Genomic DNA, 22338 nt, shown 5'->3' with positions numbered 1-22338 from the left:
ACCACATCTGGCGATCGTACCTGCCGAGGATCGCCAACGCATTAGCTGCCCTTACTAAAAGACTGGCCATAGAGGAGAAACGTTTTCCCGCATTATCCAGGCGCCTGCCTTCCTTATCCGGAGGGGTGGTGAGTGGTGCCGAAGGATTACGTGACTTGCGTTGTGCCACCAAGGATGCTGGACTGTCCTCAGGTGCCTTGTACTTCTTTTCGAGGCGCGGCAAAACCGGAATCACTGTAGCCGGGTTCCTCATAGCCTTCAAACCCTCGTCCCAGAGATGGCTAACAATGGGAATTGAACGCACCACTTTCCTGTAGGGCTTCTTAAAATCATACAGGAAGCATTCCGTTGGGGCTGGCGGCATAGGAAGCTGGAATCTACTGGAAGCCCTTTCCATCAGCTTGTGGAAACTGCCAATATCTGCCGGGGGAGAATCCACCGGATCAGGAGTAGGTGAAGCCGGATCCGGAATGACATAGTCCTCCCACTCAGCACACTGATTAGACGTGTTGCCAGTATCTTGATCCTCATCAGAGGAATCATCAGGAACAACCGGGATCACTGGGGGCAACCTGGGCTGGAAACGTCCAGTTGAGAAACCACCTGAGGCGGTTGCCCCGGAGAAAATTCTGTAGGAGCCGATGGAGTAGGCACAGTATGCACTGCAGAGAAAGTCGAAGACGGAGGAGGAGGAACGTGAGAAAACCTCTTCCGATAATCCTGTAACATGCCCTGGAGATCTGCCAGGAGCGATGAAGGAACCGCAACCATACCCTGGCCTGCGCTGTCCTGACGCCCATACGATGGTGGATAGGCGTACCCAGGCGTGTTGTCGCCCTCTGAATCCGTGTCCTGACATTTCACCAGTAGTTGTGAAGGACTATGGGCATAACCACAAGAATCCTGATCATCCCCATCAGAGTCTTCTTCTTCTAATAACAATGCGGGAGGCAAGGGGGTCACCCTCCTTGGCGATGTCATATCCGGTGTTATACGTCTCAAGGAAATTGTAATCCTCTCCGTCGACGAGGTCGTCGTCAGAACCGTCGGCGTTGATAATGGAACCATCGTCGACGAGGTCGTCGATGGAAGCTGCACCGTCGACGACTGGATCGTCGACGAAGATATGGGCGTCGCCGACACCGTCATCGACGAGACCGTCGACACCCCCGCCGTCGTCGATGTAGTCATAGCTCTCGTGGACGACACCATTTTCGCCACCGCCGTCGTCGACACCCTCGTCGACACCCTTGTAGACGCCGGTATCGTCATCAACACTCCCGTCGCCGCCGCCGTCGATGCTGGAACAAAAGGCACCGTCGACGAGCCCGTCGACGGCGGGATTTTCTTAAGTTGAGGTTTTGAAGTCTTCGTCGACGGAGTCTGCAGCTGCGTCGTCTAGAGTCCTTTTCTGACTTCTCTGAAGATGGAGAAGAGGGCTTCTTGAACGCCTTAGTGGATACCACCACTGCTGGGGCAGTAGAAAGTCCTTCCCTCCCCTTTGCACCGTGGTGAGGAGATTTACTCGGACTCCGGCTCTCAGACTCACGGGGGGTCTTTTTTGAGGCCTTAGCAGGGCGGTCAGAGGATGGCGAAGGGGAACCCCTACCCCTTTTCACTGACCTGCGAGAGGAGGTGCCAGAAGATGAGTTCTCACTGTCACTGGATGTAGCACCCTTCCGTGACTTAATCTTCTGGAGCCACGTGAGAAGGCAACCCTCACAGTCCCGGAGGGTCTTTGTAGAAAAGGTGCGGCAGATCTTGCATTCCGCAGCCTTATGATCCGGGTACAGGCAATAAATACAATCATTATGCCTGTCCTCTACGTAGAGCCGCTTTTTGCCACAGGTGGAACAAGGCTTGTACAGGGCTTTCTTCTCCTTGTCAGACATTCCTGAAGGAAAACAGCAACAAGTTGGAAGAAAAATATTTTGAAAAAAGCAGTCAACAAAGTTGAAGTGAGCAGAGTTCAAAGGAGACTCCCTAAGCACAACATGTGGTAGAAAATCTAAGGCTCTGAGCTTCTCTCAGGAAGGTTCTGCGGGGTGAGGCTAATCTGATTGGTTGTTGCTTTATTTTGGTCTCTTTTACAAAAAGAGGTAGATATACTACAAAAGGGAATGAGGCCTAGGCCTTTTTCTTTCTCTTTAGTACCTACTGCTATGTTATTTTGGATACCGAGACTCCCATTCCGATGACGGGGAATGATACAAGCTATGGGAATCTATGAAAGTTCCAATACTGGAGTAAAGATACGTTTAGACGGATAGATGGTAAAACATCAGACAATATTCGGATAACTGCAGCACAATTCGGTGGTGTCTTAAGTTGTTGTTGGAAGATGTCATCGGTGAGAGGATACTATGGTGGTCTGACTAACTCCAAATAGTGGTCAAGGTTGTTCTGCAAAGATTTGTTGGCCGAGATCCAGGGATATTGGGTAGACATAATTGACTGTGCTCGTCTGATATAATACAATCATTCCTACTAGGCATTACTCGAAGCATTGCTCAGAGATTTCCACAATGATAAAATAGTCTTATGGGCCAAAAAAACCCATTAGGTCAAAGAGTAGGCATTCCTCCTTCTGAAGGCCTGTTGTATGTGGGAGACTAAAAAGGCCTCTGATGGAGAACGATAAGTTCCTGGGGAGTTTGGTGTGGAAGTTGTCATCAATGATGTGTATGTTTTTCCAGAACGTGCGTAGTGAGGGGCAATCATATAACATATGGTATAAGTTGGCGTTCTCAGTATTATAACTCCAACAGTCACTATTTTCCATAAAGCCCCGGTCCTGCATTGTTACTATCCGGTTCTGTTGGCTATATAGTTATTGAGCCTCTTTCCCTCTCAATTGGCATATGTACTTGGTTTAGCACTGACAGGCACTGATCGCATTACCTCGAGCCTTTGGTCCCTCAGCTGTTGATATCTGGTCTAGATGGTGTTCACGCCGGTATCTGTCAGTCCATCTCTTCACATAGCTGCAGATTGGTTTCTTATTACCTGCTAATTGTTTCTTCCGATGCCTACTGCTCCCTTCCCCCGATTAGGACCGGAGTCCGGTTGCATAGGTCATCCTTCTGGTCTGTTGACCTCAGTCCTGTATTCTCGAGACCTAACCGATGTTTTTTTCCGCAGGAATTTTCTGTTTCAGGCATAATTACTTACATCCTGATGATTATCCCTACATCCATTTAGGGGATTGAAACGTTGTTAAAAAGAGTACCATGACCCGAAATGTAAATATGTAATTGTTTATATGGGCATAGGTACTTGGGAATATATGTAACATAACTATTATGTGCTCATTGTAGTCACACAGTGTAATGTCTGAACGTAAAGGTTTCTACCTTTTTCTTTTCTTTTTTACCCACTTTATTAATGTGTTTTTACTGTATGACTAAATTAATACCTTGTTCTCCATTTGGACACCTAACATAAACTTCATTGTATCTCTATGCAACGATTTCTGTGATATCCTGCAAGTAAGGTCCTATGTTCTTTGAAAATAATCATATAACAAATCGCATAAATCAGCGTTCTAAGTATTACAACTCCAACAGTCACAATTTTCCATAGGCCCAAGAAAGCCAATCGGCGTGGGGTCCAAAATGTTCTGCATAGAATGTGCAATTTGCTTTTGGGTAAGAGTGGGTGTGATCTTTTTCTGAAATGGCGAGATCCTAGTTTTTAGATGGTCGGATCAAAGCATGCTTCACTTTGAATGACCTCAAAGACCCTACTACCCCAGTAACCTCAAATAAAGCAAGGGATTTAGGATCATATGCAACACAGATCTATTGTTCACTCAACAAATTAACAATGTAATATGATGTGCTAACCTACCAATCTTCATGAATGTGCTTCCGTTTATGCAGATGCAGTTGACAAAGACCACGCTGCTGGCTAGCCTACAGCAATACACTTGTTTCTGATCTCCAATATGTCACTGCATAGACTAAAAAATCATGTGCTCCAGAGGGGCAAATTCCAAGGTTTTTGCCACATCCTCAAGGTCTATATAAGCATGTGGACTAGCTACTTACAAACTTTAGCCTCCTCACTATAACCTAGATATGAGCCTTTCACCTGTCAATCTACTCCTTATTAAAAACTGACCTTCTAATAACAGAAACAAAGAGTTCTCTGGGTGTCTGAAGCCCCAACCTATATAAGTCCTTGACCACTGGGAGCCTAAGAACAGAACCAAAGCATGTCTGTTCAGAAAGATCCAGATTACAGAACTCTTTAGGCTGGCAAGATGACATGGTAGTGTTTTCTAGCATCCCCGAATGAAATAAATAAATGCATTTCTAAAAAGCTGTAAAGACTCTCCTTCCCTGTTCGGTCAATGACCTCTGTACTCCTTGATATTACCTCTTTACATCTCCTTCTTTGCACCAGTGCTCCGAAGGAGTCTAGTGGTAGTTCAAGCACTCAACAAATGTACAGTAATAAAAAAAGAAAATTGTTGTGTAGAGTTATGATATATTTTTCTTTTGTCTTGGAATGTTCCTTCCACTGTGCATTCTGTATAGAATGTGCGGACATCAGTGATGTGCTCAGTGCAGAGGAGGCTGCCTGGCTGCTCATTCTTTAAAAAATGAGCTTAACTACCTAAAGCGTCTAGTGGCATGACTACTAAAGTCACAGGTTGGAGGTCAAACCACACAAAAGGCCCAGCTCTTGGTGCAAGGGAGACTATCAGGAGAGCCTAACCCAGGAGGAGGTAAGAACAAGGAAGGCTAAGCACTGGCATGACCAACCACGTGAGATCGTCCAGCCGCGATGAAAGAACTAAATACAAGGGTGGCCTAAACGTTTGGGAGATCTAAACATAAAATATCATCATGAGGGTATTACAAAGAGATCAATCAAACACTCAGTGAAGTGATTTCTTCACATCTGTGGTGCTGGCACTAAGAACTGAGGGCCTGTCTAAGCCTCAACAGCTCAACCTTAGGACCAAAACCACAATCCACCTTTAGACTTTGGCACACATTAGAGCATCAGGGGACATCGCTCGAGATTTCCCTAAACATGCGTGCTCTAACAGTCAAAGGAGATCGGTCAAAGAGGCCAGAGCCCAGTCTGGTTCTTCAGGGTTCTTGATTTATACCGGCCCTGCACCACACCTTCCAGGCATGCTCTAAGTAAATCTGTGCAACTTGAGCCTCTCCATGCTGGAGGCTTACTACCTCCAGATTTTGCCTTGTTCTCACAGGACAGGGCATCTCTCTTCCTAGATCTTTCATGATGCACTCTAGAGAACACAGTGATGGAGGTACAGAGGTGGGAGGCTGAGATGAAATTAAGAAACATAATGTGCACAGTATGTCCGGAAAGAATGAGAGACTGCAGTGGAGGAGAACTAGTTTCTGACTTTTGCCCCTCGCCCACCAGAGAGGCACCTCCAATATCTCTACTGTCTCACAAACGAAGGTAAGTTGTGCATTTTATTCATAACACTGAATTTATCAATTCAATATTGCAGCATATTGCACGGAACTGGCTGGCAGCCCATCCATAATTGATCAACCAAGTTTAACAGCTCAAGTGCTGACAAAGAGCATGTTACAAGTGCTGACATTTGTAGCTCAGCTGTTCTTTCCTTTTTCTCCATGGGATGAGCTATGGCTTTATATTAAGATGTCAGATAGGTGGGTTTGACCAATCTTGAATAGTAGTTGTCCAGTGTTGGTGGTTTTACCTTCCTCACCTTCCCTTGTAGGGATAACCCATTGGAACATCTTAACACAGCAGAAAGGTTTTCAGGAAACTAATCATGACACTTCTTACCTTCCATGAGGACTCGGAAGACATCTCGCAGTATGGTAAGTGTGGTTCCCAGCACGAAGATTGAGAAGAGGAAAGTACAGATGGGGTCTGCAATTTTACATTGAGGCTGTAAAACAAGAACAAAGATGTCTCTGTGATGTGAGCCCTAAACAGAGAAGCACGAAAGACTTGTAGGAATGAAGTACATCAATGTCACATATTTCTGAGTGCATCCTGCCCTTTTCACTGATACCTAGGAAAGAGTTAATTGCCAAACATTACAGGTTACTTTACATATGTTTGGAACCAGAAGATTATGTGGGTTAAAACTGTCCGTGATGTCTGGTTGATAGTAACATCTCACATTTTTATGCATTGTCATATGTTCCAAAAATACTCCCCAACCCCTAAAAGCCACTGCTCCTTTGTGGGCCACTGTTGGAAAATGAGGCAGCATCTGTGAGGCCTGCACAAATAACATGACTACAGTTGTCCTTCACTGGGAACCAAACACCCAATTGACTCTCAGAGGGTAGCGTTGCAGAGCAGTCTGAGGCTTACTCAAGGGAGGTGGTGTGGGCTAGTAATCGCCATTTGCAGGTGCACAAAAATAACACTCAATAATTGATTGTCCAGTCTGTACTTTTCTTTATAAAAGTAATAGGACATTTATTAAACACAAACACTACTCAATACTATGCACCAATTTACAAATATACATAAGCTGTTGGAATTACTATGTGACATTGCATAACATCTCCACCCCTCCCGCAGGGGGGGGGTGGGGGTCTAGTACCACCACTCCCATGTATGCACATCAACTTGCCCCCAATGCAGATAGTTGAACATAACCTGGAGCGAGGGCCCTGCGCACTGGCACCATCCCAGTGGCGACTCACCCCATTACCTCAACAAGCATTAAAAAGGGGTAAACCTGCCTTGGTGACACATGACCCTGACTGATCATCTCCTACTGACCATAAAGTATGCACCTCTATATCTTAAGGGCTAGCAGTCTGGGGTCTTCACCTAAGCGCAGCAGCAAGAATCCATGTTTACGCACACTTTAGAATGACAGTACTCATCACCTTGGTTGATCATTTGAATGCATTGCAATTACAGCCCCTAAAGGCATCACAGATTAAATCACAGGATTGCGCATATACAGCCAGACACCCTAGCAGGACTGTCTGGCAACATAACCCCCCTTGGCTTATGACATCTCCTTACACATGTGACTTACAGTCCCGTCAAAAGCAGTACTCCTGGCAACTACACTTCTCCTGCAGTGCGCCTCTTCACTTTAAAAGGAATCACAGGTAAAAGCATGGGATTACGTAAATACAGCAAAACACACAAGATGATGGACGGAATGTTGCACAATGGCAAAACATTCACCCCCAGTCACAGATCTGGGTTTAATACATCGTTATTTTGCTCACCACGCCACCCCAGTTCAGACATGGCCGTATGCAAATCAGTCTTGACCCTGTGCCCAATGGGAACAGTCCAGCTCGAACTGCCAAGCCATTTCTTCCTTGGACCGGAATCAAGCATCCTAGGACCGGTTTCTGGCTATCAGCCATCATCAGCCAGGATAGCTTGATTCCAGTGGCGTAGTGAGCACGGAACCCACATCTGGGCATACCCTTCCCACATAGGGCGAACAGCAAAACACACAAGATGATGGACGGAATGTTGCACAATGGCAAAACATTCACCCCCAGTCACAGATCTGGGTTTAATCCATCGTTATTTTGCTCACCACGCCACCCCAGTTCAGACATGGCCATATGCAAATCAGTCTTGACCCTGTGCCTCATGGGAACAGTCCAGCCCGAACTGCCAAGCCATGTCTTCCTTGGACCGGAATCAAGCATCCTAGGACCGGTTTCTGGCTATCAGCCGTCATCAGCCAGGATAGCTTGATTCCAGTGGCGTAGTGAGCACGGGACCCACGTCTGGGCATACCCTTCCCACATAGGGTGAACAGCAAAACACACAATATGATGAACGGAATGTTGCACAATGGCAAAACATTCACCCCCAGTCACAGATCTGGGTTTAATCTATCGTTATTTTGCTCACCACGCCACCCCAGTTCAGACATGGCCATATGCTGGACTGTTCCCATGAGGCACAGGGTCAAGACTGATTTGCATATGGCTATGACTGAACTGGGGTGGCGTGGTGAGCAAAATAACGATGGATTAAACCCAGATCTGTGACTGGGGGTGAATGTTTTGCCAATGTGCAACATTCTGTCCATCATCTTGTGATTTTTGCTGTTCACCCTATGTGGGAAGGGTATGCCCAGACGTGGGTCCCGTGCTCACTACGCCACTGGAGTCAAGCTATCCTGGCTGAAGAGGGGTGAAACCCCGAAACCGGTCCTAGGATGCTTGGTTCCGGTCCAGGGAAAACATGGCTTGGCAGTTCGGGCTGGACTGTTCCCATGAGGCACAAAGTCAAGACTGATTTGCATATGGCTATGTCTGAACTGGGGTGGCGTGGTGAGCAAAATAACGATGGATTAAACCCAGATCTGTGACTGGGGGTGAATGTTTTGCCAATGTGCAACATTCCGTCCATCATCTTGTGTTTTTTATTACGTAAATACAGCCAGACCCCCTAGCAGGAAGGTCCAGCAACATAACTCCATTTAGCTTAAGATCACCTTACACAGGTACTTCAACTTTACACATGTGACTTTCAGTCCACCTCAAAAGAAATAACCACTAGTAAATGAATTTCGGTGCATTTACACCACTTCACCTCCAGGGGATGCACTTCTTCACACATCCCCAACTCAGCCCTTCACTTCATGATGCACTTCTCCACACACCCTCAGCTGTAGGACAAAAGTTCCAGCTTAGAATGTGTTTAAATGCTAGCTGAGCCCTTGAGGGGTAGTTTCCTTTAGGTCCCCATGACACAGAGGGTGGGACTTTTCTTCGTGTTGGGGGGGAAGACAGCACTTCTCCAGCAGCTCCTTCAGCACCTTTTCACAAGTGAGGGTGACCCCCCTCCTCTGGGGGCCGCAAAGCACCAAAACGGCAGATTTCCAAATGCCTGGCGAGGCATTATGGGGCGCTTCATGCTCCTCTTTACCAGCCACTGGGAACACTCTCCTCCGCCCTCGGGGTCTCTGAGAGAGTAGATTCAGCAGGGTGCTGTCTTCACTGGCTCCCTGCGCCAGCCTTTCGCCTGGCTCTCCTCCTTGGCCTCTCTTCTCCCTGCGCAGAGGCCACTGCTCCTGCGCACCGGTCCTGGGCTCTTCTTCTGGTGCTGTTAGGGTCCTGGGGGCAGTCAGGGGGTCTCTCCTTCCAACTGCCCATTGCGCGAGGCTCCAGCACCTTCAGCCTCAGCAGACCACACCCCAGAGAGAGCTTCTCTTCCTGTGCAAGCACTTTTTAAAAGTTGAGTAGTGGGCTGGCAGGAAGTCTCTGTTGGTCCTATCAAACAGCAACACATCACGTCCCTGCCCCTGCTCCCTCATTCTTGTCCAGCCTCTGGGCTTGTTCAAAATGGCGTCGTCCAGGGTGGGCCACATGTCTCTGAAGCCCCATCCCCCCACGCTGCCTTCCCTCCTTGGTGCAGCCTGGTGCGTGTCACCTAGTGATGGATGAGCCTGTAGCCCCACCCATCATCTCTTCATGGAGAGGAGGCCCTCGCTTGTGGAAGAAAGGTTATCAATCCATCCAGCTAGGGTCAGCCCTCAGCCTGGGTCTGGTCATGGCTAGCTCAGAGAAATATGACAGTTCTGGATGACCCAAAAGCAGTAAAAATATGACTTTGGACTCTGCAGAATACTTATTTTCACATTAGCTACATTGGACTTAAGTGTGTGTCTGGAATCTGTAGGCCTAATGGAAGTTAATCTAGCCATGGGCCCCACATCCCCATAGGGGAATAATGAAGTGAAAAAACAGTAAGACACACTGACTTTCCCTGGCATGTTTCTTTCCAGTGTATAAAGCCTATTCCAGGTCACCACCCAATACTGCATAAGTCCTGCCACACCATTCACTTTGTAGTGGCTCCTGGACTGAGCACGCTAGGAATCTCCCCTGCGCAGCCCGTACACGTGTGCACACGCATGTACACATGTGTCTGCATGTAACCAGCCCGGTGTCCCTTACTCCAGCTGCTGCGCAGGGGCCTGGTCAAGCCAGGGGAACACCAGTGAAATCCCCATGTATTGCCTTACATCCTGAGTTCACTGTGGGTGAGTCCCAAAGTATGAGGCTTCCCCACAGTAAAAGCTCAGCACTTAGGTGCTCAAAAAGCGAAAAATTAGGGCGGCCCATAGTGTCAGAACCACCTTCTAACAGCCACAAAGACATCAGGTAAAATATTTTTCTTCTAACTCTAGTGGGCTTCAGCACCAATGTGGTGGAGAGTGCATTAGTCTGCATCACATCCTCAAATGGAGGAAACCACTGTGACCTCCTGCCTAATCCACAGTACCCAACCCCCCTTCTTTTTCATATCAGTCAAAACCTGGTCTCCCTTTTACCCATTTTCCTTCTCTCCCAGCCCCAGTCACTCTGTGGATGATGATTTCTACTTAAACTTTTCTCCAATCAGCCCCTCTTCATGCTGGCCTCCATTTCAGAGCTGCCATCACTTCATGCCTTATACGTGCACCCTCCTTAGCTGATCCAATATATTGCACTCTGTAGCGGCAGGGAGCATTAGTGGCAGCAGGAAGACATGGATGTCAATTCACAAAAAGAACAGGAAATAACATCATGCAACCTGTGACCCTTGATGACATCACCAGGTTGACTATTTGGCCAACTCTAAGATCCTGAACAGTCTAATATTTGTTGCTGAGAGGCCATGATCAAGGCAAGAAGTGGAAACTATCAATAATGAAAATGGCTCTTGGCCCATGTTTATTTTATACTTCTGCTGCTGCCTTTGTAACACCTGAGACTGGAGGTAGCAGCAGCAGGACCATGAGTGCCAAGGGACCAGTCAAGGGCAGCAGCTTCTCCCTCTAGAAACTCCTAATAGACGTTGATGCAGGTGGACCTTTCTGAAGCTCCTGTTATACTGTGCTTGTGGGTGGTGTGTGGTTCCTATCTTGTAGCCTCTTTGACATCAGTGGCAGATCTCAGGAGCCAGAAACACCCACATTATTACGGACACATCTTGGTAGGAGAGTTCCTGTCCTTGCAACTCTTTTCTTGTGGAAGGGAACATTCGCCAAAGTCTCACTACCAAGTTCGTTTATCATTGTTCATTCGTGAGTAGACTTCACCAGCTGAGATGCAGAAAGAACACTCACAGACCCCTCTGCCCCAAACTCAATTGGTCTCTTGTTCATACATTTAAAGTTTTTTATACCTGGACTTTATTTTGGTTTCTACATTTTATGTACATTTCAGATTTTTTTGTCATCTCACACCAGCGCTTCTTGTTCCCACCTTGAGTTATATACTGAAGTGACTATAGGGTGACATTTTGAAATTAAATTCTACAGGTTTGATATGAGTGAAAAACAGAAAATGAAAATTCACATTCCTATTACCTAAAGCAAGATACAGCATTGTGATTTACTTTGCTATCCAGTTCCACACATATTTTCATCACTTACAGGAATTTGGAGTAGAATTCTCAAAGTAATAGGTAGAGGCGGGGTAGCCAACATAAGTAAAAGAGTCAGAAAGGATGTTGGGATTTAGGAAAAACCCTTGACTAAAATGAATTATTTTAGGCTGACTTACACAGCTTTTTCTGTGAGTAGTTGTGTCTTCAACCATTCTTAGCAGTTAATTAGAACTGAATAGCTAGGTCTCATTTACCACCGTTTCCTAGTAGTAATTGTTTCTTACTCAAGACTTAACTATCACTTGGTCTTGAACTACTAGAAGTAAAGGCATACTTACAATTGGAAAACGTTTTGTGATTCACTAAGATCAGAAGAAGCTTTGTGATTCAGGCTTAGGTAATCAAGAGTAATTGACACCTAGACAAGACTAACACACACTACTCCCAGAAAAGGTTTAGTGAATCAGGCCACTTATATCTAAATATATCTTGAAATCTGGCATAGATCTGGGGCTTCTGGAATTCGGTTGATCATCCTTGATGCAGGCTGGGACCAGAAATGTTTTTATTGGTGTGTGGTAGAATATCTATGTAAGATGACTGAATCGTTCATAAATATGGATTTTTCCCATGCGTTTGCCCTAAAACTGCACCTTAAAGTAGATTATGATGGCTGCGATTAGGACTCCAATGCTCTGCAGTAAGTCTCCGATCACGTGGATAAAAGCAGCCCTCACACTGGTGTTGCCGGGAGGGTTGAGGTGCAAGGAAAATCCACCATTGGCACTGGTTGGACTGTCTTCAATCGTCTCGTACTCTGGGCCATGGCTGTGTCCATGAAACGCAGTGGACTGGTGAAGAATGTAGGCCATTCTGCAAAGAAAGCAACAATTAGCTTTATTTGGGTGTATCACCACAATTTACGATCTACAATTTCAACCTACCACTATTAAAAAAAGGAATTACAATTTGAAAAAAAGAAACAAAACATCTGAAAACTTGTGTAGTTACTTATCAGGCTGAAATTATGGTAATCTGAAATAAAAGATCAGACATAATGATAATCCAAAATTATGAAGATCGAATTAGTGATATAAAACCTTTAATCGAGTTCCTTGGTAAGCATAGGACCAAATGTGATGGATAAAACAAGACATTGGTGATAGCATAAACTTCAACGGATAGCTCCTTAATTTGCTCATAGTGCAGTCCAGTGTCTCATTTGCGCTCTGAGGCATACTTTGACCTAATCAGTGGTACATCAATAATGCTTTTCCCACTAAATCTCCATGCTTGGCTGTATTTCCTGCTAATACACCAGCCTTCATACTATTCTTTCCCAGAAACAAAATATCCCCCATTGATGCACCATTGAAGAGAGCGGATGCTTGCATCTCCTTCTCTTTTCCAAGGTTGCAGGAACTTGGAGTACCCCTATCATGGGCAAAAAATGCCCAAAAATAATAGAAATGTTTGTCCCACTATTAACCTTATCACAACGACTCATGTGGCATATAAGGCTCATTCCACTCATGCAGAAGAGCCCACAAATTACATTCACTGAGACTCTGGTTCTTTCCTGATGGGTAGATTATGTTTAATTTAAATTTTAATTAAATTAAACATAATCTACCCTAGGATCTCTAACAAAGAAACGCCAAAGCTCCAGAGAACACAAAACAAGTGGGCATTAAAGTCGGGCAACATCAATTCTGCATTGACAGAGCTCCAGGCTTCTATTTAGCTAAGTCTTTTACAGCATCCCTTTTTCCATCAGGAATGGCCCAACCCTGCCTGAGGACGATGATCGGTGGTTGAAGCGCCAGCGCTACGCCTCCCTGCTATGTTCCTCTTCCTGCATGAACGCTCGAAGGTGGTTGCGGGAAATTGGTTGTGGGTTCCTGGACGCCACCAAGTCGGACGGGTAAACCGCCAAACCAAGCAAGGATAAGAGGGTTGCCCGTGAAATCAGCTTGTCGGCAGACGTTATTGACAGGCATGCGGAGACCCCTGTCATCTCTCCCTACCATGTCACGCCGTTAAAGCGGGGGGCACGAGGGCTGCAGTGCCCCCTCCCCACTGGTTGATTGTGCAGTGAAAAACAACAACAAAAGAATGAAGAAAAGGAGTTTTCTGCAAGGGTGGATATAACCCTCATTCCTTATCCTCATTCCTGTGCTCCTGATGTCCAGGTCTCTGAGAGACTGAGTTCCTCCTTGCTGTAGTGGCCACCAGGTTTCCCACTGTGGGTAAGTTCACGTGTTCTGTTTCTATTTCTGCAGTACTTGGTAGCACTATCAGGTAGAAATTCGCTCGTCACAGCAGTAGGAACTCTTATAGGAGGCTGTCAATTTCACTGTTATTTTATCGCAATACAGTGGATAAGCAAGGGCGGGAAGGCAAGTTTAAAGACCAGGGGGCAGATTTATGTTCCCTGGCGCATCCCTGCAAATCAGCATGGATGCGCCAGGGAAGATGCGTCACGCAAGTTTGCCCTTGCGCCACCGCAGATGCGCCGCATTTACAATGCGGCGCATCGTGGCACAAGGACAAGCAAATACGTGACGCATCTGCCAGCGTAAGGTTGGCGCAGTGCTGAAGTAGCGTCGCAAGCGCGACGCAACTCCAGCACTGCTCCAACCTACCCAATCCCTAACACGGTGCGTCAAGCCTTACGCCTGCTTCAAGCAGGCGCAGGGTTTTGACGCATCAGCGTTGGGAAAGTGACTCAGTGAAATCTTATAGATTTCACTGAGTCACTTTTCAGGGGCGTTCCTGCGACGGAACGCCCCCCCTGAGTAGAAACGCCCACATGAAACCTGACGCAGGTTTCATGTGGCGCAGGGCTTTACACCGTGACGCATCTCCATAGATGCGTCACGATGTAAATGGGGCGCAACATGGCGCAGGGTTTACGCCGCCGCTGCATCACAAAAGTGACGCAACGGCGGCGTAAAAGGGGCGCAAGTCCCTCATAAATCTGCCCCCTGGTGTCTAGCGCAATAATGCACAGCCATTCTAAGGTCTCTCGTACTACAACTACAACCCACCTTGATTCATCTGTTCTGGCCTAATGGGTAAAAAGGACAAGCTACAACTCGAGCTAACCGCAATGCTGCGGCCCGTAAAAAAGACACCCTCCCTAGCAATACTGAGGAGCACAAAGAAGGTATAAGCATTGTCGAGGGCCAGCAACACTTGGCGGAAACTCCGGAGGATATGAAAATGAGCCATATCCAGAGTCCTAATAGTCCGGTAACTGGGGTATCCTCTCTCAGCCAGATTTCAGAACAAAGCTTAGTGGAGGCCAGCTGGGAACCTGAGGCTATTCACCTGAAGTCCAGAGAAGTCATGGACTATCCCCTCTTCATGAAGGACAGGGGCCCAGTCGCATCCCCTGGAGCCGCCCAGTTTGAGAAGCTATAACCCCCCGCAATCATCCCTTGTGTCCACGCCCAGTCAGTATCTCCTCTGGGTTCAGTAGATATTGAGCAGGAAGACGAAGGAAGCAGTTGGGGGAAAGAGGACCCAGGTTCAACAAGCGATGAGACATTTCGGGGGAATCCTCCTCAATCATGCTATGGGATGCAAAGACTATGCTAAACCTTATTCTGCAGGAGATAAGGGACATGAAAGCCTCACAAACTACAGAAATTGCAACAATACATGCATGTCTTTCAAAGATCAAGGAGACAGTTGCTCAGATCCCGGGGAGGTTGAAAGAGGCGGAAATAAGGATCTCTCAGTTAGAGGATCAGGTATTAATCCTGCAAAAAACAGGCTGCCACCTTTCAGAAACAGAAGTCTTCAAATGAGGATAACCTGGAGGAGTTGGAAAATCACTCCTGGCACTCTAATCTATGCATTGTTGTAATTCCGTAAGAGCTGGAGGGACAACACATGCTTCAGTAGGCAAACATTTTTATTAAAACGCATGTTCTCCCTGAATACTCTGGTGACCTTACACTCACTCACAAGAGCTGCTCATGGCGTACCAGCATATCAGCCCCCAAATCAGATATTCCCTCACACAATTCTCATGAATTTTGGAGATTACCGGGTGAAGTTCTTTCGAAAGCAATCAAGCAGAGACAGTTCACTAATCCAGAGATCTTGCTTTGTTGCATCTTTTCAGACATGTCAGCTGCTGCAGCTAAGAGGAGGAAATAATTTGTAAAGAGGCTTCACCTTTTCAAGGCACAGGGAGCCCAGGCAATGATTGCCCAGCAATCTAAACTGAAAGTGCTGGCAAAGGGTTGAATCCATGTGTTCTGTGACGTCTCTGAGGCGCAGGAATTACTGCAGCAAGTCTCGAAGAAGCCTTGTTAAATTCTGAGTGACTAGATTCTGGTTGTGTTTTGGTCACCTAGGGGTCATTGACTGCCTATAGAATATCTTCCTGTTGCATGTGATATCAAGTGTGGGGATTGGTGTCCTGGGCTGGGGGCTCGGGTTAGGATTTCTTGCTATGCATTGTTAGCTGACTGAGGACTAGTTTCTCATTGTGCTTATCATTGTGCATCCAGATATTTAGAAATCCGATTCTTGGTTGCATGGGTTAATTGGGGCCAAAAAGTGTTATATAAAAAATTAATTTTTCTCTATTATATCCGGCATTGAGCACTGGCGAGCGCTGGTGTGGGCTCCTCGGGATTTCTGGGTGGGGGTCTGATTCAGCACTTCTTGTTATGTTTTGAATATGTTTTTTTCTCTCTTTTTAGTATCCTGCCGGGGTAGGGGGCGCAGGGCACAAGATCAAGGTACCAGATTCTTAGGGGTGGGGAAGCAAGTCAGGTGTTAGTGTGAAGGCGCACCACTCACCGTGGCTTAGGGAAGGTGGGGTGAGGGAGTTAGGATTGGGGGGGCACAAGGTAAGTGGAGGGTTGCGGTGAAAAGCTTGGTAAAAATGGATCAAAGCATGCAGCTGTCTAGTTCAAGCATTAAGGGTTGTAGAGTAGAATGTTAACCCTGTTCGAAGGGTGGGCCAATCACCAAATGTACCTCCTCATTATTTTATTGCAAGACAAAGAGGGGGCTAAAGGGTGGGATTGAATTTTCATCTATGTGAAAGGCTTTTATAGGGGTGGAGTAACTCTTGCGCCCAGGTGTGGGAGGGGGAAGGTAGTAAAATTATATTTCTCCTTGAAGGCTATTTAAGAATAGACTATCAGTATGAGTAACTCCCTGAAGGTCAGTTTCCTTTAATACAAATAGCCTCAATAATACTAAGACATTGCAGGCAACAGAAAACTGGATTCTAGCCAAAAATCCCGCTGTGATTTTGGATCAGGAGACTCATATTCCAGCTGGGAAGCTGTCAGCATTCTCGATGTTAAAAAATTGGGCAGGATATAGAGGGTTTTTGTCTTCCCAAGCAGCCCACTGTGGGACGGCTATTTGTTTGGCAAAAGGGCTGGGGGCTGAAGTGTTAAAAAGTGCCAGCGATAAAGAAGGCCGTTGGTGCTGGGTGAGCTGTTCGGTATGGTCAAGGCTTATAACATTCACCAGCTTTTATGCCCCAGTTGAAGATAATATTACGCCATATGTGGACCTATTTCAACCACTATTACAAAATCCTGGTGAATTGATAATCAAGGGGCATTGGGGGATTTTTTGACCCAAAACTGAACTCCTTGGTTAAGGCAAAAAAATAGACAAAACCAAAATCCTTGAAAGTCATCAGGAACTTCCAGGAAATACTTGATTTAGTTGATCCCTGGAGGACAGCCTGTCCTGCAAAAATCATATATACCTCTTTTCAGGGAGATTCTGAAGCTCTTCATGTATAGATTTTTTTTTATCTCTGTAGCCCTGAACTATAAATCCTAAAGTACTATAATTATTGGGTTGTCAGATCACGCAATGATTACTCTTGAGACAGTAGTGGACAAGCCACCGGTGTGCCCCAGATGATGGGTGTTCAATAAACAATATCTGCAGAAGGAAGGATGGGCCCAAATTCTCAAAGAGGACATAAGGGAATTTTGGATGACTAATGATAAGACTGCACCACCGGGCATTGTATGGTATGCTATGAAGTCATTCATTAGAGGAAGAGTAATAAGTACGGATGCAGAAATTAATTTAAAAGCTAAAAAACAAAAACACATTTTAGAACAAATGGTACAGCAGAGCTACGATAGGTTTTTGAAGTAGTCATCCAGGGTTATTAAGAAAAGTTCGACATTGCTAGACAGGCAATGAGCGAAGCATATTATGCAAAGTGCGCTGTGCTGAGTCGGGCCCATTCTCAAAATGTTTTTGAGGAAAGCACCTTTACTGAATAATTCCTAGCCTGGCAGGGACGTGAACAAGCTGCCAAGAACAGTATAAATGCTTTAAATTGTCGCATCTCTGGAATTACGAGTAGGGAACCAGGTGGGAGAAATTATGTTAGAGCATTAAAGACAGATATAAGCACAAACGCAAACGACTGACTTGTTCTCCCTGGGCAGATTCTAAGCAGACTGCAATATTCCAACATTAACTACAGAAGAGGGGGCTGACATGTCTCGGATTTCTCTGAAGAGGAGTTGATAGAGGTTATCAACAATCTTCAGAACGGCAAAGCCTGTGGCCCGATGGATTTCCGGGAGGATTTTTGAAAACTTTTTTAAGATGTTCTGGTTGATTATCTTTTATTGCTTGCAAATGTAATGCTACAAGGGAGTGTTATACCCCCTTCTTTTTGAAAGGGAATTTTTTAAGCTTCTTGAAGAAAGGCCAGGATGCCAAGCCTGTAAGCTCCTATTGCCCTATCTCGTTACTAAATACAGATTATAAGATCATTGCAAAGCTGCTTGCCAAGAGATTTAACTCAATAGCTCCTGGATTTATCCATACAGATCAGAACGGTTTTATAGCAGGCCGGTAATTGGGGACAAATGATCACTATCTAGCTGAAGCTCTGGACTATTTTACAGTTAATGACATACAAGATTTGGTGTTTCTGCAAGATGCAGAAAAAGCTTTTGACCTTGTGGTCTGGGAAACCGTATTTAATGTTCTGACCAGGTTTGGTATTCCATCCTGGATCACAGGACTTACATATCAAATGTACTGTAAAGCCGAAGCAGGTATTATCATCAACTCAATAGAAGTGGGGCAAATAAATGAGTTGCGTGGCACAAGGCAGGGTTGCCCGATAGCCCCTATTTTATTTGCCTTCATTGAGCCACTAGCCGGAGCGATTCGAGGAAATAATAGTATCCACCCTCCTCTACCACAGATGGATAGGATTAAATTATATGCTTTCGATATCATGTTAATTTTGGATAGGCGAAACGAGACCCAAGAAAAGGTTTTTGAGCTCTTTGCTCAATATGAGGAGCTGGGAGGGTATAAAATTAACAAGAAGAAGACAGAAATAATATTGTGTGGCTGTAACTCTGATCTTTTACACTCGGATATGGTCGCACGTGTTAATTTACATCTTAAGTGATACCTAGGTATAATGTTCTCTTCTAAGATTGAGGATCTGTACACCCTTAATTTCGCTCTTCTCCTTTTAAAAGTTCAAAATCTATTTTCCCGATGGAATCCTTTCCCGCTGTCCATTCTTGGGAGAGTCTCCCTGATTAAAATGCCTGTCCTTCCACTATTCTATTTCTTGTTCTCAGCTTTTTTAAATCCGTAGAGTCCATGTTTTAATCAATTAACTGGCAAAAAAAATCTGCCAGAATTGTACTAAGCACTTTATATGAACCGCGGAAGGATGGAGGGTTGGCACTCTCCAATGTTCAAGTTTACTACTTTGCCTATTTTGCGCAATACATGTCTAGGTTTAATTCAAACCTGCACACAGGGATTTTTTTGAATAATTTTATGCAGTTGATTTTTAAAGAGTTTCATAGTGTGGATGTGCTCAAGTCTGTTGAGCTACCCAAAAGAATTTGCTAAATGAGCTTGAAGTGGTTCTTTCTGAAGTATGGGGATCTTTATAGGAGATATTCCAATCCCCTGATTAATGCAGCAACACCCCTGGATGCAGTAGATATTGAACCTGGGGAGATTGCACCGGAGATTGTCCAAAAGTGGGGATATGCAGGAAACAGGAAAATCTCGGATTTCCTGTTGACTTGAATGAATGAATGAATGAAGATATTCTTATATAGCGCATGGCTACCCGGAGGCATCCCAGCGCTGCGGAGAGCGTGAAGGAGGTGATGGAAATTACGGAAAAAGCCAGGTCTTAAGTTGTTTTCTGAATGACAAATGATTGGTTTCTTTGCGGATAGAGAGAGGGAGAGTGTTCCAGAGTTTCGGGGCGTGATAGGACAGGAGGCGGCCTCCTGAACGAGCCTTTCTGATTCTGGGGACTGCAGCTAGGTGGAGTTGATCAGAGCGGAGGTTTCTTGTGGGTTTGTAGGGTTTCAGAAGATTTTTAATGGCAGGAGGACCTTTGTTATGAAGGATTTTATGAGCGATACAGAGGGTCTTGAAATGAATTCTTTCCTGTATAGGGAGCCAGTGCAACGAGTGCAGGGCGGGTTTGGCTGAACTGCGGTTGTTAGTTCCAGTGAGGAGCCTGGCCGCCGAATTCTGAACGGTCTGGAGTTTAGAGATTACTGTTCTCGGGGCGCCCATATATAAGGAGTTGCCGAAGTCCAGCCTGGAAAGGACAAGTGCCTGGACCACAATTTTGCGAGCGAACGAGGGCAGAAGGGGAAGAACTTTTCGTAGAGTGCGGAGGGTACCATAACAGGTCGCCGCCGTTTTCCTTGCTTGTGTCATAAAGGAGAGATCTTGGTCTAGGCATATGCCCAGGCTTTTTATTTCTTGTTTAGGTAGTGGGGCAGGTCCCATGTCTGTTGGCCATGATATGCTGGGATTAAAGCTGGCTGGATTGCCCAACAACATAAGCTCTGTTTTATCCCCATTGAGCTTAAGCTGTGAAAGGGTCATCCATCTATTAATTTCTTTGAGGCATGAACAAAGATTTACTGAGGACTGTTCTTCCTGGTTCAGAGCCACGATGAGCTGGGTATCGTCAGCATAGGTGACCAGCTGAATTCCAAATGGGGAGACTATCTGAGCTAATGGGGACATATATACGTTGAAAAGGGTAGGGCTCAAGGAGGAGCCCTGCGGAACTCCACATAAGAGGGGAGCAGGTTGAGACTTAGTGTTCCCTTCAAATACCTGGAAGGATCTGTTTTCCAGAAATGATTCCAGCCAGGAGAGAGCTTTACCCGTCACTCCCATATTTCTGAGACGGTGAATTAAGGTGTGATGATTCACCGTGTCGAAGGCGGCGCTCAGGTCTAAAAGGATAATGGCTGAGGATCCTCCCGCATCCAGAATTTTACGAGATTCCTCAACCACCGCAATGAGCGCCGTCTCCGTGCCCTGACCAGGACGGAAGCCGGTTTGTGAGGAGTGAAGCAGGTTGGAGGATTCCAGGTAGGCCGAGAGTATTTGGTTGACATACTTTTCCGCAGCCTTACTAATACCTGGGAGCAGGGAGATGGGCCGGTAGTTGCCTAGATCCGAAGGGTCAAGATGAGGTTTCTTTAAAAGAGCCCTCACCATAGCCTTTTTCCAGTCCGGAGGGACTGTGCCTGCGGCTAAAGAGGCGTTTATCAAATTGGAAATGGGAGGAATAACAGTAGGCAGTACCTGTTTAAGGATTTTGAGGGGAGCTGGATCATTAGGTGAGCCACTTTTTATTGCCTCCAAGATGTGGCAAAGGAATGGTGTTCCTCAGACAGAGGAGCAAAAGAGTCGAGACATATGTTGCTCTCCGGAGATTCCGGGTAGAGAACGTGGTTCGTCGTGGTGGGAGGGAACAGGTCGAGGATTTTTTTAATTTTTGTGGAGAAGAAGCCTGCTAAATTATCACAGCGTCGATCGGTAGGATCTATTGCCTGAGGAGGGTCGGTGGTACGAGTGAGTTTTTTTATTATTTTTAAGATTTCTTTGGAAGAGTTGCTTGAGGCTTGGATATTTTCTTCAAAAAAGGCCTTCTGTGTTGCTCTGATATTAGTTTTATAAGCAGAGATAGATGCTCTATACGCGGCTTTTTTCTCGTTTGAATAATCTTTCCTCCAAGCTCGTTCTAGCCTTTTACAATGTTGTTTTTGGATGTGTAAGTCAGAAGTGAACCAGGGACATTTGTTAGGACCACTTTTTTTCAGGCTATATTTGCAGGGGAGTACGATATTGAGTGAATTTTCAATCCAGGCGTGAAATTTTCTATTTGCAATTACCGGATTGGGGTCAGGACTAGGTGTAGTGCGTTCGAGTTCGTGGGTCCAGTTTTTGATGCTAAGTCTGGACCAGTGTCGCGTCCAAGTTCGTGAGGACACTAAGGAGGTTTGTGGATGGGGAAGGTGCCATGTGAAAGGAATCAGAAAATGATCTGACCAGGGAAAGGGGATGGGGTCCGATCCTTCTAGCTCTTTAATATTGGAAAAAATAGGGTCCAGGAGGTGGCCCTTCGCGTGTGTGGCGAGGTGGTTTAACAGATGCAGCTGGTAGGCTATGAGGTCATGCTTAAGGTCAGTTGATACTTTGTCAGTGGGCTCATCAAGATGTAAGTTAAAATCTCCGAGCACAGTAAAGTTAGACAGGGAACTGGCTAGATTTAATGTGGTTTCAAGTAGTGAGCTGCAGAATTTTCCAGGAGTTCCTGGTGGGCGGTATATAAGGATCCCGGAGAGGGTAACTAGGGGGGTGACTTGGATGGAGAATTGAACATTTTCGCAGTCCAACAGGGGACTGTCTAAGAGACGACAGACTAGCTGATCTCTGTGGATAATGGCAATTCCTCCACCTCTGCCGCTTTTTCTGTCAAGACGTTGAATCACGTAACCCGAAGGAAGTGCTTGGATCACATCAGGGTCAGAGTTGAGTGAGAGCCAAGTCTCAGTGAGGAATAAGATATCTATTTCAGAATCGTGTAGTAGTGTGAAAATTTCTGTAACATGCTTTGGCAAGGATCTACAGTTAAGCAAGGCCATATTCAGTGGCTTGCTAGCTGGGATCGAGGTAAGGGGT

The 22338-nt window shown here is 45.8% G+C and overlaps 1 protein-coding gene across 1 annotated transcript in view; it reads right to left on the bottom strand.

Moving 5' to 3' along the window:
• Nucleotides 1-22338, bottom strand: part of SLC30A3 (solute carrier family 30 member 3) — a 102113-nt gene that overhangs the window by 16707 nt on the left and 63068 nt on the right. Inside the window, exons 5-6 of the mRNA XM_085609972.1 lie at nucleotides 11994-12213; nucleotides 5803-5908 (exon numbers count right to left, since the gene is read on the bottom strand). Of these exons, the coding sequence (XP_085466098.1) occupies nucleotides 5803-5908; nucleotides 11994-12213 (326 nt within the window). The remainder of the gene's footprint in view (nucleotides 1-5802; nucleotides 5909-11993; nucleotides 12214-22338) is intronic.

The sequence above is a fragment of the Triturus cristatus genome, chromosome 6 (genome assembly GCF_964204655.1).
Source record: "Triturus cristatus chromosome 6, aTriCri1.1, whole genome shotgun sequence".
Taxonomy (NCBI): domain Eukaryota; kingdom Metazoa; phylum Chordata; class Amphibia; order Caudata; family Salamandridae; genus Triturus; species Triturus cristatus.
This window is presented reverse-complemented; position numbering and strand designations above follow the sequence as displayed.